This window comes from Electrophorus electricus, chromosome 19 (genome assembly GCF_013358815.1).
Source record: "Electrophorus electricus isolate fEleEle1 chromosome 19, fEleEle1.pri, whole genome shotgun sequence".
Classification (NCBI taxonomy): Eukaryota; Metazoa; Chordata; class Actinopteri; order Gymnotiformes; family Gymnotidae; genus Electrophorus; species Electrophorus electricus.
Genome location: NC_049553.1, coordinates 3,330,658 through 3,344,647, shown reverse-complemented (window position 1 = coordinate 3,344,647; position 13,990 = coordinate 3,330,658). Strand labels below are relative to the sequence as shown.

Genomic DNA, 13,990 nt, shown 5'->3' with positions numbered 1-13,990 from the left:
AGTTAAGGGAAGTTCAAGCTGTACAAGGGGCAGTGGATAGATTATCACTATTCATGACGCTGACGCGAAAATTTACCAAAGTCACATTCTGTATACTAAATACTATTTTGGCATATTTTTGCCACTTTTGGTACGTATGGACTACCATACAATATCTCGTTTCAAATATATCCAAATATTTCTCACTTTCCTTGTTGTAGACTTGGATAACGGTTTGTTTTCTGTTGTACAATTTAAAGCCAACAAAACAAGCAAATAAAACATGGTAAAAGTCAGATAATGGGTCTTTTCTTATTTAAAAACGAATTTCGTACCAATATCTTAAAGTTAATGCTCAAATTAACTCTCGAAGAATTCATCAACATGATTACATTTATTTCATCGCTTTTATTTTTCTGTGATGATTTGCACCTATACCTGTCACTAAAAATCTCATACGGTAGCGTCCCAAATTAAGATGAAATACGCTATATAGCACGTCAGAGGGTGCGCCTTTCGCTTCAGTCCTTAAGATGTAACTTGAGGTGCATTTACTGAAACCATGAAAAGGTTACCAAGGCGCATGAGTTGTAGGACAATATAACGAGTTTTTTTTCCTCTTCCAACTATCATACGACAGTATATTGCACGCGAAACTATCTAGAGTGTTTTTATATAACACAGCGATCCTTGTGGATATGGGTATTGTCTTTTATTTACTCTCACTTTCCCTTTTTTCCATGACATTTTTTGGTAGTACTGCACAGTTGAACCCTGTGGAAGGTAGGAAATGTAATAACCTAATAGGTTATCTTTTTATCGTAGAACTTATAGTTTTTTTTTTGTTCTGTTGATAATCTGTAATGTTTTTAACTGTTAAAGAAGCATTTGCCAAGACTGACGCGTATAATGTTTATAAAATGATTCTACACTGTAAGTCAATGTAAATATTATTTCCTTTATTGTTTAAAGGGCTGCAAAGTGAAGTTATATAGTGTTTAACTGCAGTAAAGTTATCTTGTGTTTAGTGATTCAGAACTATTAATGTAATCACTTGTAATTAGTTAATAGTATGTTTTGCTCATCCTGGTTTGTGAATTCAAATGATGTCATCACTGCATCTGAAATCGGACGAATTTACACTTCGGAGTTTAATTTTCCAGAGTTTATTATTCTTAAGTCTTGATTTTGTCTGTCAGGGGCTCATATAGACCGAGATTAGAGAACATGAAAATAAGCGAAATATATTACAGAATTTAATGTACTTCGCCAAATTTGACAGCAATACATGAAGGCATGAAACAAGACTTATATTAAACTTCGTGATTCGAAGGGTTCACAACTCAGCTTTTGTTTACTAGTCACATATTTATAGGATATTAATTTTCGTCATTATCTAGTTGTGAAAGTTTTCACAAGCGCAAATGGACTGATATAGTAGGTTTATAATCGTTTTAAACATTTGTTTTAGAGGAAATATTAAATTCGATGTCACAGGAAGGTTTGCAATGGAAATCTGAACCAGAAAAATCTGTAAGTAACTGCAATTTCCCTTACTACAAATAGTATTTAGATGATCAGGCACACATATGTTAACATATATGTTTTACAAAACATTCCTTTCAGTGGCAAGAAATAAAGATGAAACTGGGACAGGACTTTTCACACTCTGTATACCAAGGCTGTAATGTTCATTTTAAAAACAAGTTGAAAACATTGTGGACTACATGGGTTCCAAGGAAGGATGCCCATGAGCTCTTGCTGGACTTGCACATTGCTCAAGATGACCAAACACCTGTTACTGTTGAGTTACTAGAGTCTGACAAACCTGTCAAGAGTCCTTCCTTGCGGCAAAGGGGTCTTGAAGTTGTGGCTCCAAGTGCATTTCCTGACCGAGCTACCCCTGTGGTGGTGGCTGAACATTTGTATCATGCTCATGGACTTCATTTGGGGAAGATCTCAAAAAAAGGCTTCCATTTGGGGTTCTCCTACAGTGGATCATGCATGTTAATTTCATCTGTGCGCATATTCTATGTGAAATGCCCAGGGTATATAAGGAACCAAACCAGCTTTGAAGAAGCTTCGGCAGGATCAGGTTGGAACCATGGCCACTGCGTGGATGGTGCTGAAGAAGTTTCTGGCCCAAAAATGGAGTGTCAGTCCAATGGAGAGTGGGGTGCTTTGATTGGGTCCTGTGCCTGTAAGCCTGGTTTTCAGGCAGATGGTGACATTTGTCAAGGTCAGGTAAAACTTTCAGGTTGACTTTACAACTTATCAAGTACAGCTATGGAGAAGATCTGCTTTTTCAATCATGCTTTGCTTTCAGATTTCACAATCACATATTAACATAAGTGTGGTGACTTGTCTTGCTTATATACTAGAGATCTAGAGATTCTTGCTTAGATATTAACAAGTTATTATCTTAACATAGATATTAATATGTTATAGGGTACATCACTATGTACTAATATAGTTATAACTATATTAATCCATTTATAGCTATGGACCTTTTTCAATAACTTCAGCTTCCAGTAAAGACTTACAGTAAATATGCAAAGCCAGGAAGACATAAATTACATCAGTGTTGGCTTTAGTAGTGACCCCTATAATGATTACAAAAGAAATCAAAAAAGCTTGGCGTAGATGGGTGTAATCCAGTTCTCATAGTTATTTCTGCATTCAGAATGACAACTGAATACATTCAATAATTTTCTCATGAGTAAGGTTGACCCATGGTGTTCCAATAATTGTTTTCCAAAATATTGTATTACATTTAGCTTTGTGCACAGAGTATTATCAATTTCTCTGGCTTTGCACTATTATGCCATCCATAATGGCCTGTGTAACACACACTGCACATCTTGTTGCCAGGCCACAAAAACAGGCTTGTAGAGCAACATCAAAGCTTCAGTGCAAAAAGACATTTCATACAGAAAAACAACCATTTAATTTTTCTGACATTTAGGTAGTTGACCAAATAAGATATAATGTACATAATGTGTGTGTGTGTGTGTGTGTGTGTGTGTGTGTGTGTGTGTGTGTGTGTGTGTGTGTATATATATATATATATATATATATATATATATATATGTGTGTGTATGTATATATATGTGTGTGTGTGTGTGTGTGTCATATCCAGTGTGATTACTGCTTTTCCTGATGAAGGTCATAGAAGCTAGGGTTAGGGATAGGATGAGAAGATTAGCCAAGACTTTTCTATTCCTTGTGACAGATTTTAGCTCCTCCTGTGGTTCAACCAGACACCCCCCCAGCCATATGAGATATAGTCCCTCCAGCGAGTTCTGGGTTTGCCTCTGGGCCTGCTTCCAGAAGGATGTGCCTAGAACAGCTTGTAAGATGCCCAAACCACCTTAATTGATTGCTATGAATCTTGATGAGCAGTGACTCTACTCTGCGGCTTTCCTTGATTGTAAAGCCCTGCACCCTATTACTGAATGAGAGTCCAGAAACCCTGTGGAGAAACCTTGTTTGTGCCCCTTGTACTAATTAAATTATTCTTTTGATCACAAACCATATCTCAACACATGACCATAACTTGGGACACAGATTGACCAGTACACAGGCAACCTCATCCTAGCACTAAGATCCTGTTTCCCCAGTATAGACAAATTCAGAGGTGGCAACACTTCTGCTCCTAACCCAATCTGTTTGTCAGTCTCACACTCCCTTTTCCCGTCACTCGTGAACAATATCATGAGATACTTAATCTCCTCCCCAAAATGAAAATTTTCTTATCTTATCTGAAGAGAGCATTTCAATATTCTTCAGGAGAGTACCATAACCTCAGACTTGGAGGTGCTGAGATTCATCCCAGCCCCTTCAGATTTGACCATGATGCATTCAAATGAGTGCTGAAGGAACAAAACCTCATATGATAACATGATCTGCAAATAACGGGGATGCCACCTCTAGCCCTCCATACTGGACACCACACCAGCCTTAAAAACCACAAAAAAAGAATGGAGACAAGATACACCCTTTTCGGAGCATGACACCCACAGTGAAAGACTCCAACTTATTGCCAAAAATGCAGACATGGCTCTTACTGCATTCATACAGAGACTGGACCATCCAAAGCAGTACCCCATATACTCCATAATCCTGCACCACCTACCACATCTTATGCTGAGGTACATGGTCATTTGCCTTTTTTACAAAGAACATGTAGACTGGGTTGGCATACTCACATGATCCATCATAAAGCTGTGATCTGGAAAAGAAGTACTCCACTGTTCTATGGAGTGGTTGGAAAGCTAATTCTTCCTCATGCATTCTAGGTTCAACTATCAGGCAGATTCTCCTCTCTGGCATAAACATTTCCTAGGAGACTGAGGAGAGGCATGTTTCCCCTATAACTGGACCACATGCTATGTGGTCCATTTTTTAAATATAGCGACCACTGCTTCAAAATAACAGTTCTAAGACTTTGTGCAACTTTGAATACCCCAACCCTAACCCTGTCCATGGTCTATCCACCTCTCAACAATGCCACCAGTAGAGGTCAGCACTTCCCCACTCCTGCAGCCAGCATGGGTGATATCACATCTTCTTCTTTTGAAGCATCAAAACATTTACTTGGACTTTTTGGGAGCCACCCAAAGGTCTTTATCCATGGCCTCTCCAAAGCTCTTCCAAGCTCTCACTTCAACAATTTCAGCCCTTCTGGCCCATCACTACCTCTTGAATCTCCATGTGAGCAGTACTTGGAAAGCCTCCATCTTTAGCGTGATGGCTTCCTTCCCTACAACATGTTCTAGGACAGGATAAGATAAAGATATGAAAAGATATCCTAGCAAGTGAAAACATCTTAAATTTAGTGTAAATATCTAAACTCTCATTTTGAGACATTTTGAGATTGTTGTAAAAGTATTGTAAGGTGACTGAACTTAATAATAATTATATAATAAAAATAATAATTTTGTTTTAAGTATTTATCTTGAAAGTGACAATAGTGAGATAATTCTACTTAATAAACCTATTTAAAACAAGTAACAATATCTAGAAATAAGTTAAAACAATTTTCTCACAACAATCTCAAAATGAGAAATATTAGATAATTAGATTTAAGATGTTTTCACATGCTAAGATATCTTTTTTTTTTTTTTGCAGTGCAAAACCCCTTTTGTCAAATCCAGTTCACCATCAAATGATGATCATCTTCCCTTCTCCTAAATGTCTGAAACATATGGTCTCAAGTCACATGACATGATTAGCAAATTGTTAATTGACCTTCAGCTCATGTTGCTATGGTATCATGTACCCTTATGAGCTTCCTTGTGTTTGTCTGTTATAACATACCATGACTTGCACAGAGGTCTAATGACATTTGCTCCCTCGGGTTCAGACCAGGCAGGCCATTCCAAACAATCACTTCCCTCCAGGAGTCTCTGTCATTCCTAACATGAGTACTGAAGTCATAGACTCATCGACTCTTTGAGGCAATCTTCCTCTCCACTGTGATGAACTCCAACTGCACGGCCCTCGCCCTGGGACTTGTGGGAACTTTGGGGTAGAAGAGACACTATCCTTGTTTGAAAGATTTGTTATCATAGTTCCTAGTGTGTGTGGTTGTAAGGCTGATTAAGATGACTATATCTAATCCATACCTTTTCACTGCCAAAGAAGTGATGTTCCAATTAAAACCACCTCAAAAACAAAATGGGAAGCACTCCTTGGTGGCTTTTCACCACTGATATGCTTTTCAGCAATTTACGTTGTATGGCTCTGTTATAGTGATGTCTGTCTGTCTGTCTGTCTGTCTGTCTGTCTGTCTGTCTCTCTCGCTCGCTTGCTCGCTCTCTCTCTTTCTGTGGCTCCAGCAACCTACTGAAAGAGAAGCTGGCATATAAGTAGGCTGCTGTTATCCACACACAGGTGCAACCAACTCACTGGTTCACAAAGGCTGCCTCTTAGCCCACAGATGACACTCAGTCACACCCACACTGTCACGTTCACATTTTAATATATTTCTAGCCAAATATAGCAGTTCATTTAACTATTCACATTCATTTTTTGGTTGACCACTCGTGGGGAAAGTAATAATGGTGTGGACTCCAAACTCTTTAGAGATAGTTTTGTAATCTTTGACATCCTGATGAGCAGCAACTCATCTTCTGAGGTCCTTAGAAATCTCCTTTGTTCATGCCATTATACACTTATAGAAACACGTGTTGTGAAAATTAGGGATAGATCCCTGTTCTTTAAATAAAACAGGGTGGCCAGTCACACCTGATTATCATTCTATTGATTGACAACAGCTGACTCAAATTTCATCTTCAAATAATCTGCTAAGGCTAAAAGTTCACATACTTTTGCCATTCACAGACATGTAATAATGGATCATTTTCCCATGAGTCTAATAATTTTGTCTCATTTCTTTGATTTGGTTATATTTACAAGTCCTACTTTTAGGACTTGTGTGACAATCTGACAAACCACACCATTGTGTATGTGTATATATATATATATATATACATACACACACACACACACACGCACATTAGACAGGGTCCCAGACCCAGAGTAAACCTAAATCTAGACTAACAAAATATTTTAAATTTAATGTAGGTTTAATCTGGAAACCAGTTTTAGGTGCTTAGGCCTATGGATTTAGTTGTTGCCATAAGAGTGACAGAAGCTTAACTTTTCACCAATTTGACTTTTTTCTGCACAGCTTGTAAGCCAGGCACCTACAAACCCTTCAAGGCCAGCGGACAGTGCCAGCTTTGCCCATCCAATAGCAAAACATTATCAGAAGGTGCGCCGAAATGTGACTGTAATGATGGATATTCACGTCTACAGGATGACCCATGGCAGTTAGGCTGTACAAGTATGTAATATACTTTGTGACATGTGAGATAAATTAAGAGACACATTCAGTTTCTGTTTTCACTGTCTGCATCATTTATATAAAATATGGTTATTCGTTTGCATTTCTGCATTAAAGCCTATGTAAATTATAGCATAGATGTTGCTATCAACATCATGCATATAATAATATGTTGCTTCCACATCTGTCCTTCATCCTCAGAACCCCCATCAGCACCAGTCAACTTAAGCATCCATCACTTGAGCAGCACAGCCCTGATACTGACCTGGGATGCCCCTGCAGATCTGGGGGGAAGAGAAGAAGTGCTGTATGATGTAAAGTGTCATCAGAAAACAGGAGAGCCCCATGCTCAATGGGTTTCATGTGCTGATACCACACATATCACTCCAGCATGCACACGACTGACTGAGACCATGGCTAACATTACTGGACTGCATCCATATGTGAATTACCACATCTCTGTCAGAGCACACAACAGCATATCTGCTATACTGCGCACTTCTGACTCTGTGCAGTCCATTACTGTGTGTGAGTGATGATTCACAGCTCTGCTCAAATAAGGACATGTTAAAAATTTCTCACCAGTTTAGTCACAACTTTAACTTTCAAATCAGGCCAAGTGATGCCTGATGGAAATAAAGCTTTGTTTGTTGACCTTACATTAAAATCTAAAGCAAAACTATTTTGTAAAAGTTTATGTTATGGAATCATGAATACATTTCAAAGTATCTGTAAGGGCAGCATCAGGCGGTATTTCTGAAATGTACTTGTGCACTGATAGGGAAGACTGCTATCTCCCCTACACCAATGGCTCCTGTCCGGCAATTTACACCTCCAGTGATTGTAGGTGTGTTGTGTGGAATACTGATGCTCCTGGCTCTGACAACAGCTGGCTTCTACTTTCTATGCCACCACTATAGTCCACTCCGGTAAACAAACAAACAAAAGCAACAGAACAGCAACAATAATACTTATTCATAATAATTAATACAAAGTATATCAGTGATCCAATCATCATGACAGTGTCTGAACATACTGCAGAATATTATAGAACAATAATTGAAATTATTGCAGTTTTATCCCACTATTAGAAAAGACATTACTACTGTGCTAGAAAAGACATTAAATTGAGAAAAGACTAATTTACATACACCATAAGCAATTACTATGAAGCTCAAGTTGTATTCACTTATTAAACTGTAACTCCTTGCATAAGTAGAGACCATGATATGGAGCTCATGCCTCTGTCAAATCTTGGCAGAAGATACCGCAGTGCTGAGGAGCAAGAGGCCGTTCCTCTGCCACAAACAACAAGTAAGGATTCCATCTCATTACACAACACACAGAAACTACCACAAACAGTTTGATAACTGTGGCACACTGTAGCACATCAGCACATTAAGGAGCCCATGGCTCTCGGTTGGTTGGGGGGACTTCTGTAAGGACCAGTAGTTGAGTAGGTTTTTCAGTATGATCAGTAGCAAAGACCCAGAGCAATCACCCCTCTTCTCTCCACCTTGCTCCCTTTCTAGGTTCACCTCATGTGTTGGACAGTGTGAGCAACAGTCTGCTGCATGGAATCAGAGATGTGCTGGTAGATTGCAGCAGATTAACACTGGGCAAGGAGATCGGGAAAGGTACACTAAAGAAAGATTTTCCCAACCCCACCCATCCCCCATATCCCTGACACCATCCCCACCTCACCCTTACAGGCCAAAACACTTACCACACCCTTAGGTGCCTCAGAACTGTTCCTACCGCATATGCTCATATGTTTCAACCGTCAAACTGTAAAACATGCCAAGGCCTCATTATGTAAATATATTTAACTGATAGAATAGCCTACAATAGTCGACTGCTATAGTCAGACTGAACGTTGGTAAACTAAAATGTAATGCCCAGTGCTGGACAATATGTCTGATCAGTTTGATCAGCTCAAATTGATTTCAGATGTTACTATTAGCATTATTAATTTCAAAATGTAATTTCTGAAAAGTGATTGAATGTCTGTTATGCTTTCTGTCTAGTAATAGATGTGTTGCTAAAATGATTGACATGCCTTTCAGCCAATGACAACTCTTTAGGCACAAATTCATCCATTACACAAAAAACAAACAAACAAGCAAACATAAAACTGAAGAACTGAAATAACACTAAGACGATTTATCATGTTTCAGTATTAAATAAGCTCATCATTCTGAATGATGTCACACTCTTTCCAAAAATAATGGCTAATACTTTTTTGACCCAAGAAGGGTGGGTTTCCTCTTGAGTCTTGGTCCTCCTAAAGCTGCTTTGTAAAAATGCATGTTGTAAAAAGCACCATATAAATGAATTTGAATCTGCTCTTGAACATTACAAATCTAGTATGATTGCAATACTTATTACCTTTATGAAGTGCCCAGGACATCTTTGCCTGTGTGAATCTTTTTGATCTTTTGTTCCCTTAGGAGAATTTGGGGCAGTCTATGAAGGTATATTTTCCCCTCAAGAGGGTGAGAACATAAAAGTGGCAGTGAAGACCATGAAAGGTGAGTAGCATGTGGAAGAAAATCCAGCTTCTAACATTATAAGCTACAATCATTGTCATATTTCTCAAATTTTAGTTTTATTAATAACTCCTTAATTGTCAAAACATAGTAATAAAGTGAGAAACCTAATACAATGGGAACTCTAGTTCAGGTATTTAAATCTCTCCTTAACTTGACTCATGGCTGAGTCAAGACTTGTCAAGACAGGCTGTGCTCATTTTGTAGTGCTGACCTTAGCCAGAATTCACTATCTAAGAAACCCGATTAATGACATTCACTTTGACTGATTTAAAAATATAATGTATTACGTTGTATTTGGTATTATATAATGCTAATGCAAAAGTTTAGTTTTCAAATCCAACCATCTTTGTATGCGCTTACCACACTCATTATTAGAACCATTTATTTATTGCCAACCATAATTTCTATTAGTCAAAGACACTCTGGTGTGCTTATGACCACAGGATGCTCATTTTTGATGGCAGATCATTCTGAACCCTGCTGAAAAACTGACATGTGTAAAAACACAGGTGTGCCTGATAAACTCACACCAGGTCATGATATTATATATATATCAAATAATTGGGGCAAATTGTTAACCTCCATTTTTTTTTTTTTTTTTTTTACAATTTTCAATTAAAGTACACTTTGTGTACCTTATGGTGACCATACAGCCTCTTTACCCTGGACATGTCCACTTTTTTGGGCGTGTGATTATAGGTGTTTTACAGAAGCGTATGACCACAGAGGATTTTTTAGGTTTAACTTCTATATGATCTTTTGTATGCCACCTTAACAAGACCTAAAAATGTCCAAACACAGAACTGACAGTAATGCTCTTAGTGTTGGGCTCGTTTTTCTATTTTGTCCGAGTACATCGTACATGCAACAAAATGACATGACATTAATCAGTTTCTTTATGCTCACACCCTACCAGCTACAGTGTAAGTTTAATAAAACATTGATAGGTGTGACATTCCCAGAGTTTGTGTGGAAATCTGTATTAGACTATGCCTGCACATCTGACCTGTTAAAATGGTATTTAATGGTATCTAAAACATTTCATATCTAAAATATCTAAAATGGTATTTTCATATCTTTAATATTTGTATAACTGGGTACATTAGAACTACTGAAAAGTGTCTAGTGAAGTAATGGATTTTTATGGGAACTGATTGTTATTTAATCTGTGACCTTGAAAATAATTTTTTTTTCATTATACATTAAAATATTTTAATTTTATTTGTAAGAAACAACTGAATGGAAAGGATTAAGATTAGCTGGCCCTATTCAATCTCCGAAGACAATTGCTACTGGTCCTGTAAATCTGTTAAATACAACTGTAAAAAATTGGTTATGTATACAAGCCCCCTACCGTTGGTCCTCTTTTTTGAAAATCAAAAAATGGTCACCCTAGTATACTTAATAAAGTGGACAGCGAGCGTAGGTGCAAAGAGTTTGTTTGTAATATAGTGCGTGGCAAGTAAATATCGTTTATAAATGTCATTGCAGTTGGGATTTACAGTGAGGATGATCTGCAGTCATTTCTTAAGGAAGCTGAGATCATGCAGCACTTTGACCATGATAACGTGGTGAAACTTCTAGGTAATGCATGGCGTCTTTAAACATCTGATTCCGAACAATCCCATATTTAATATTCAAAAAGGTAATCAACAAATAATTGTAAATGTTGCCTCAGATATTCTTGCCAGTGATGTTTATGTTTTGTTATGCAATTTTTAGCACATAAAAACTGGTTGTGTATATTTGTGCCTATCTGATATTGGAGATTACATGTTAATGGTGTGCAGTTTATACTCTCCTTTAATCTTGCCTGATCTGTTGAAGTTTGCTGTTGTGTTGAGAATGCTTGCATAATAACATAATAAACAACACTGCTCTGATTCACTCGACTTAATTCCATAGTGAAATTGTTCTGAACAACTGGTGTTCTGATTAAAAGTATAAGTGGGTTTTTACCTCTCATATTTGTCCACCAGGTGTCACTCTTGAGAGGCAGCAGGATTCATCTATCCCTGTCCCACTTGTCATCCTACCATTCCTGAAACATGGAGACCTGCGGCGATTTCTTATAGCTACCCGCTATGGTGACATTCCTATGGTGATCATCATATACATTCCCACACGCACAGATGCACACATGTGCACACAACCAAACCCACTCACACATGTAACAGAGCGGACATTTGCGTACAGACACAAACAGCATGCATTCTTGAGCCACATTTATTTTTTCGCCACCAGATAAGCTGTGTAACTGACTTTGTGCTTGATTTCAGTTCGTACCTCATCAGAGCCTTCTGCGCTTCATGGTTGACATTGCCACGGGCATGGAATATCTCAGCTCCAAGGGCTTTCTGCACAGAGACTTGGCAGCACGAAACTGCATGTGAGGCCATGGTGGGGGGTCTGTAGCACTACACCAAACTAGGACATTTTGTGTTACACTAAACTAGGACAATTTGTGTTTTTTTATTCTTTGATAATTATTCCTTTCTCACTTACTGACAACCACCTACGCATGCACACACATGCACACACACACACACACACACACACACACACACACACAGGTTGGGTGATGATCTTCGTGTGCGTGTGGCTGACTTTGGCCTGTCAAAGCAAATCCTCTGCAGTGATTACTACAGGCAGAGGGTGGCTATCCGAATGCCAATCAAGTGGATGGCCATAGAGAGCCTCTCTGAATCGGTCTACACCACCAAGAGTGATGTGGTGAGACACACTGCAGCCAGACACTAGTCTTAAAGTTAACCTTTAAATGCAATCAAGGAATGTTATTTGGCTCTTGTTTTGGAAGAGTTTAGAACCGACTCCTTTAACTGTCTCTGTGCCAGTGGTCCTTTGGGGTGACCATGTGGGAGATCATGTCCAGGGGAAAGACTCCCTACCCTGGCATACCCAACCATGAGCTCTTGGAGCTGCTGGAGGGAGGGCATCGCATCAAGCAGGGTGACTGTGACAATAAACTGTGAGTGCATTGTTATACTTACTGACCAAGATGTCGGCAGGGCTGGGTGACACCTTAAAATGCGAATGCTTGTAGTGACACATGTAAAAAATTCAAAGGCTTCCTCCCACCAGCCATGTGATACAAAAGGTACTGAGGATGCTTAACATACTGAGGAAATTAAATTAAATTAAATTCAGTGAATTCATTATTTGTTGACATGAAACTTCTTAATGAGTACAAATTGATGTGACTAAGTGGTGACAAGTCTATGAAACCTCTGTTCTTTTCTCTTCTCCTCCCCCCTCGGCTTCTCAGCTACGAGGTGATGCTTAGCTGCTGGCACAAGGACCCCTCTCAGAGGCCCTGTTTTGCACAGCTGGGCTGCGTGCTCAAAGCTCTTCTATCTGAGCTTCCGCCCCTGGAGGCAAGTATGGAGGCACACTACATCAACCAGGGCTTGGAGCTGGCCAATGGCAGCCAGAGCAGTGCTGCAGGCCCTGTCCCTGATGGAACTGTGGGGAACCTTTACCTGCCTGCCCCGGTGAGCGGGACATACATGGAAGGATATCTGCTCTGCAATAACAGTGAGACTTAGACTGGAAGAATGGAAGAGGAAGGAAGCACTATATATATATATATATATATATATATATATATATATATATATATATATATATATATATATATATATATATATATATATATATATATATATATATATATATATAAGCACTATATATATATATTGTGTGTGTGTGTGGTGTGTGTGTCATATGTTTTATAATACTGATTATTTTCAAGTAGCCTAACCTTCAAATAACCAGGAACATAAAGAACATAAAAGACTAAAAGTCATTCACCAAAAATAAAATAGAAGATATAGCTAAATTCCTTGTTTGTCCATTTATGTAACTGACATAATCAATATAGATAAAGTGACAACTAGTCCTGCATTACACTCGTTATATTATATTTTGTGCCTACAGTATTTACATTTTCTCTCCACATCACTAGACTTGCCCCTTGACTATTTGGGCCATGGCCCACTCATTTATCATAAAGCTTGATTTCTTTTCCTCTGGTCAAACATAATGTTAACTTCTTTTAACACAGTTCAGGGGGTTCAAACAAAGCAGGTTCCTCTTAAATCAGTGGCAAGCAGCCAACAATATTCCACAGAAACGGTCTGAGAGATTTAACTCCTTTAAAATCCCTCTGAAGAGCTCGGAGGTCTTGGAATAGCCAATGCTAAAACAACTATGCCCCTTATACCATCATGATCATGTTTTCTCACAAAGCTTAGAAAAATACATGGGAAACCATCTTTGTCAAATCAGGAGGAAGAGTGCTGACCTTCATTTGGTCCACCTGCTTTACCAAAATCACTCTGTGCAGCCCACCTTTTATACTGTGAACTTATGGCTCCATGTCATAACACTAACAACCTGTCCAAATGTAAGGTTTTATCCCTACTATATATCCACATATATAAGTCCCTACTATCCTCATATGACCTGATTGTAAGCCTATATGCTCTCCAATTCCGTGAAGCCTCACATTGTTCATGTATACCAATCCTCTGGCCAGGTCTGTGACATATAGACTACTGATTTCAGAGGGTAGACTTTTCCCACAAAC

At 38.5% G+C, this 13,990-nt stretch overlaps 1 protein-coding gene across 2 annotated transcripts; it reads left to right on the top strand.

Annotated features, from left to right (window-relative positions):
- Positions 1-550: 550 nt before the first annotated feature.
- Positions 551-12,970, top strand: si:ch73-40a2.1 (tyrosine-protein kinase receptor TYRO3). Of its 2 annotated transcripts, none has more exons than XM_027017213.2 (15): positions 551-762; positions 1,451-1,512; positions 1,606-2,218; positions 6,674-6,829; positions 7,031-7,357; positions 7,611-7,758; positions 8,091-8,143; positions 8,362-8,466; positions 9,280-9,360; positions 10,873-10,965; positions 11,361-11,482; positions 11,661-11,770; positions 11,955-12,114; positions 12,237-12,370; positions 12,668-12,970. In XM_027017213.2, the coding sequence occupies exons 1-15, from the start codon at positions 678-680 to the stop codon at positions 12,945-12,947; spliced, it is 2,529 nt and encodes an 842-aa protein (XP_026873014.2). In that variant the 5' UTR covers positions 551-677; the 3' UTR covers positions 12,948-12,970. The 2 variants fall into 2 exon arrangements, with proteins under 2 accessions (XP_026873014.2, XP_026873013.2); XM_027017212.2 differs by having other exon boundaries at positions 8,049-8,143.
- The last annotated feature ends 1,020 nt before the right edge of the window (positions 12,971-13,990 follow it).

What these genes read in the sequence shown, in the direction of transcription:
- si:ch73-40a2.1 (XM_027017212.2), top strand. Translation starts at nt 678, where the DNA reads ATGGGTATTGTCTTTTATTTACTCTCACTTTCCCTTTTTTCCATGACA. An exon ending in ACAGTTGAACCCTGTGGAAG is followed by an intron (nt 763 to 1,450) that starts GTAGGAAATGTA and finishes CATTTGTTTTAG; the next exon opens with AGGAAATATTAAATTCGATG. An exon ending in TTGGCAGCACGAAACTGCAT is followed by an intron (nt 11,771 to 11,954) that starts GTGAGGCCATGG and finishes ACACACACACAG; the next exon opens with GTTGGGTGATGATCTTCGTG.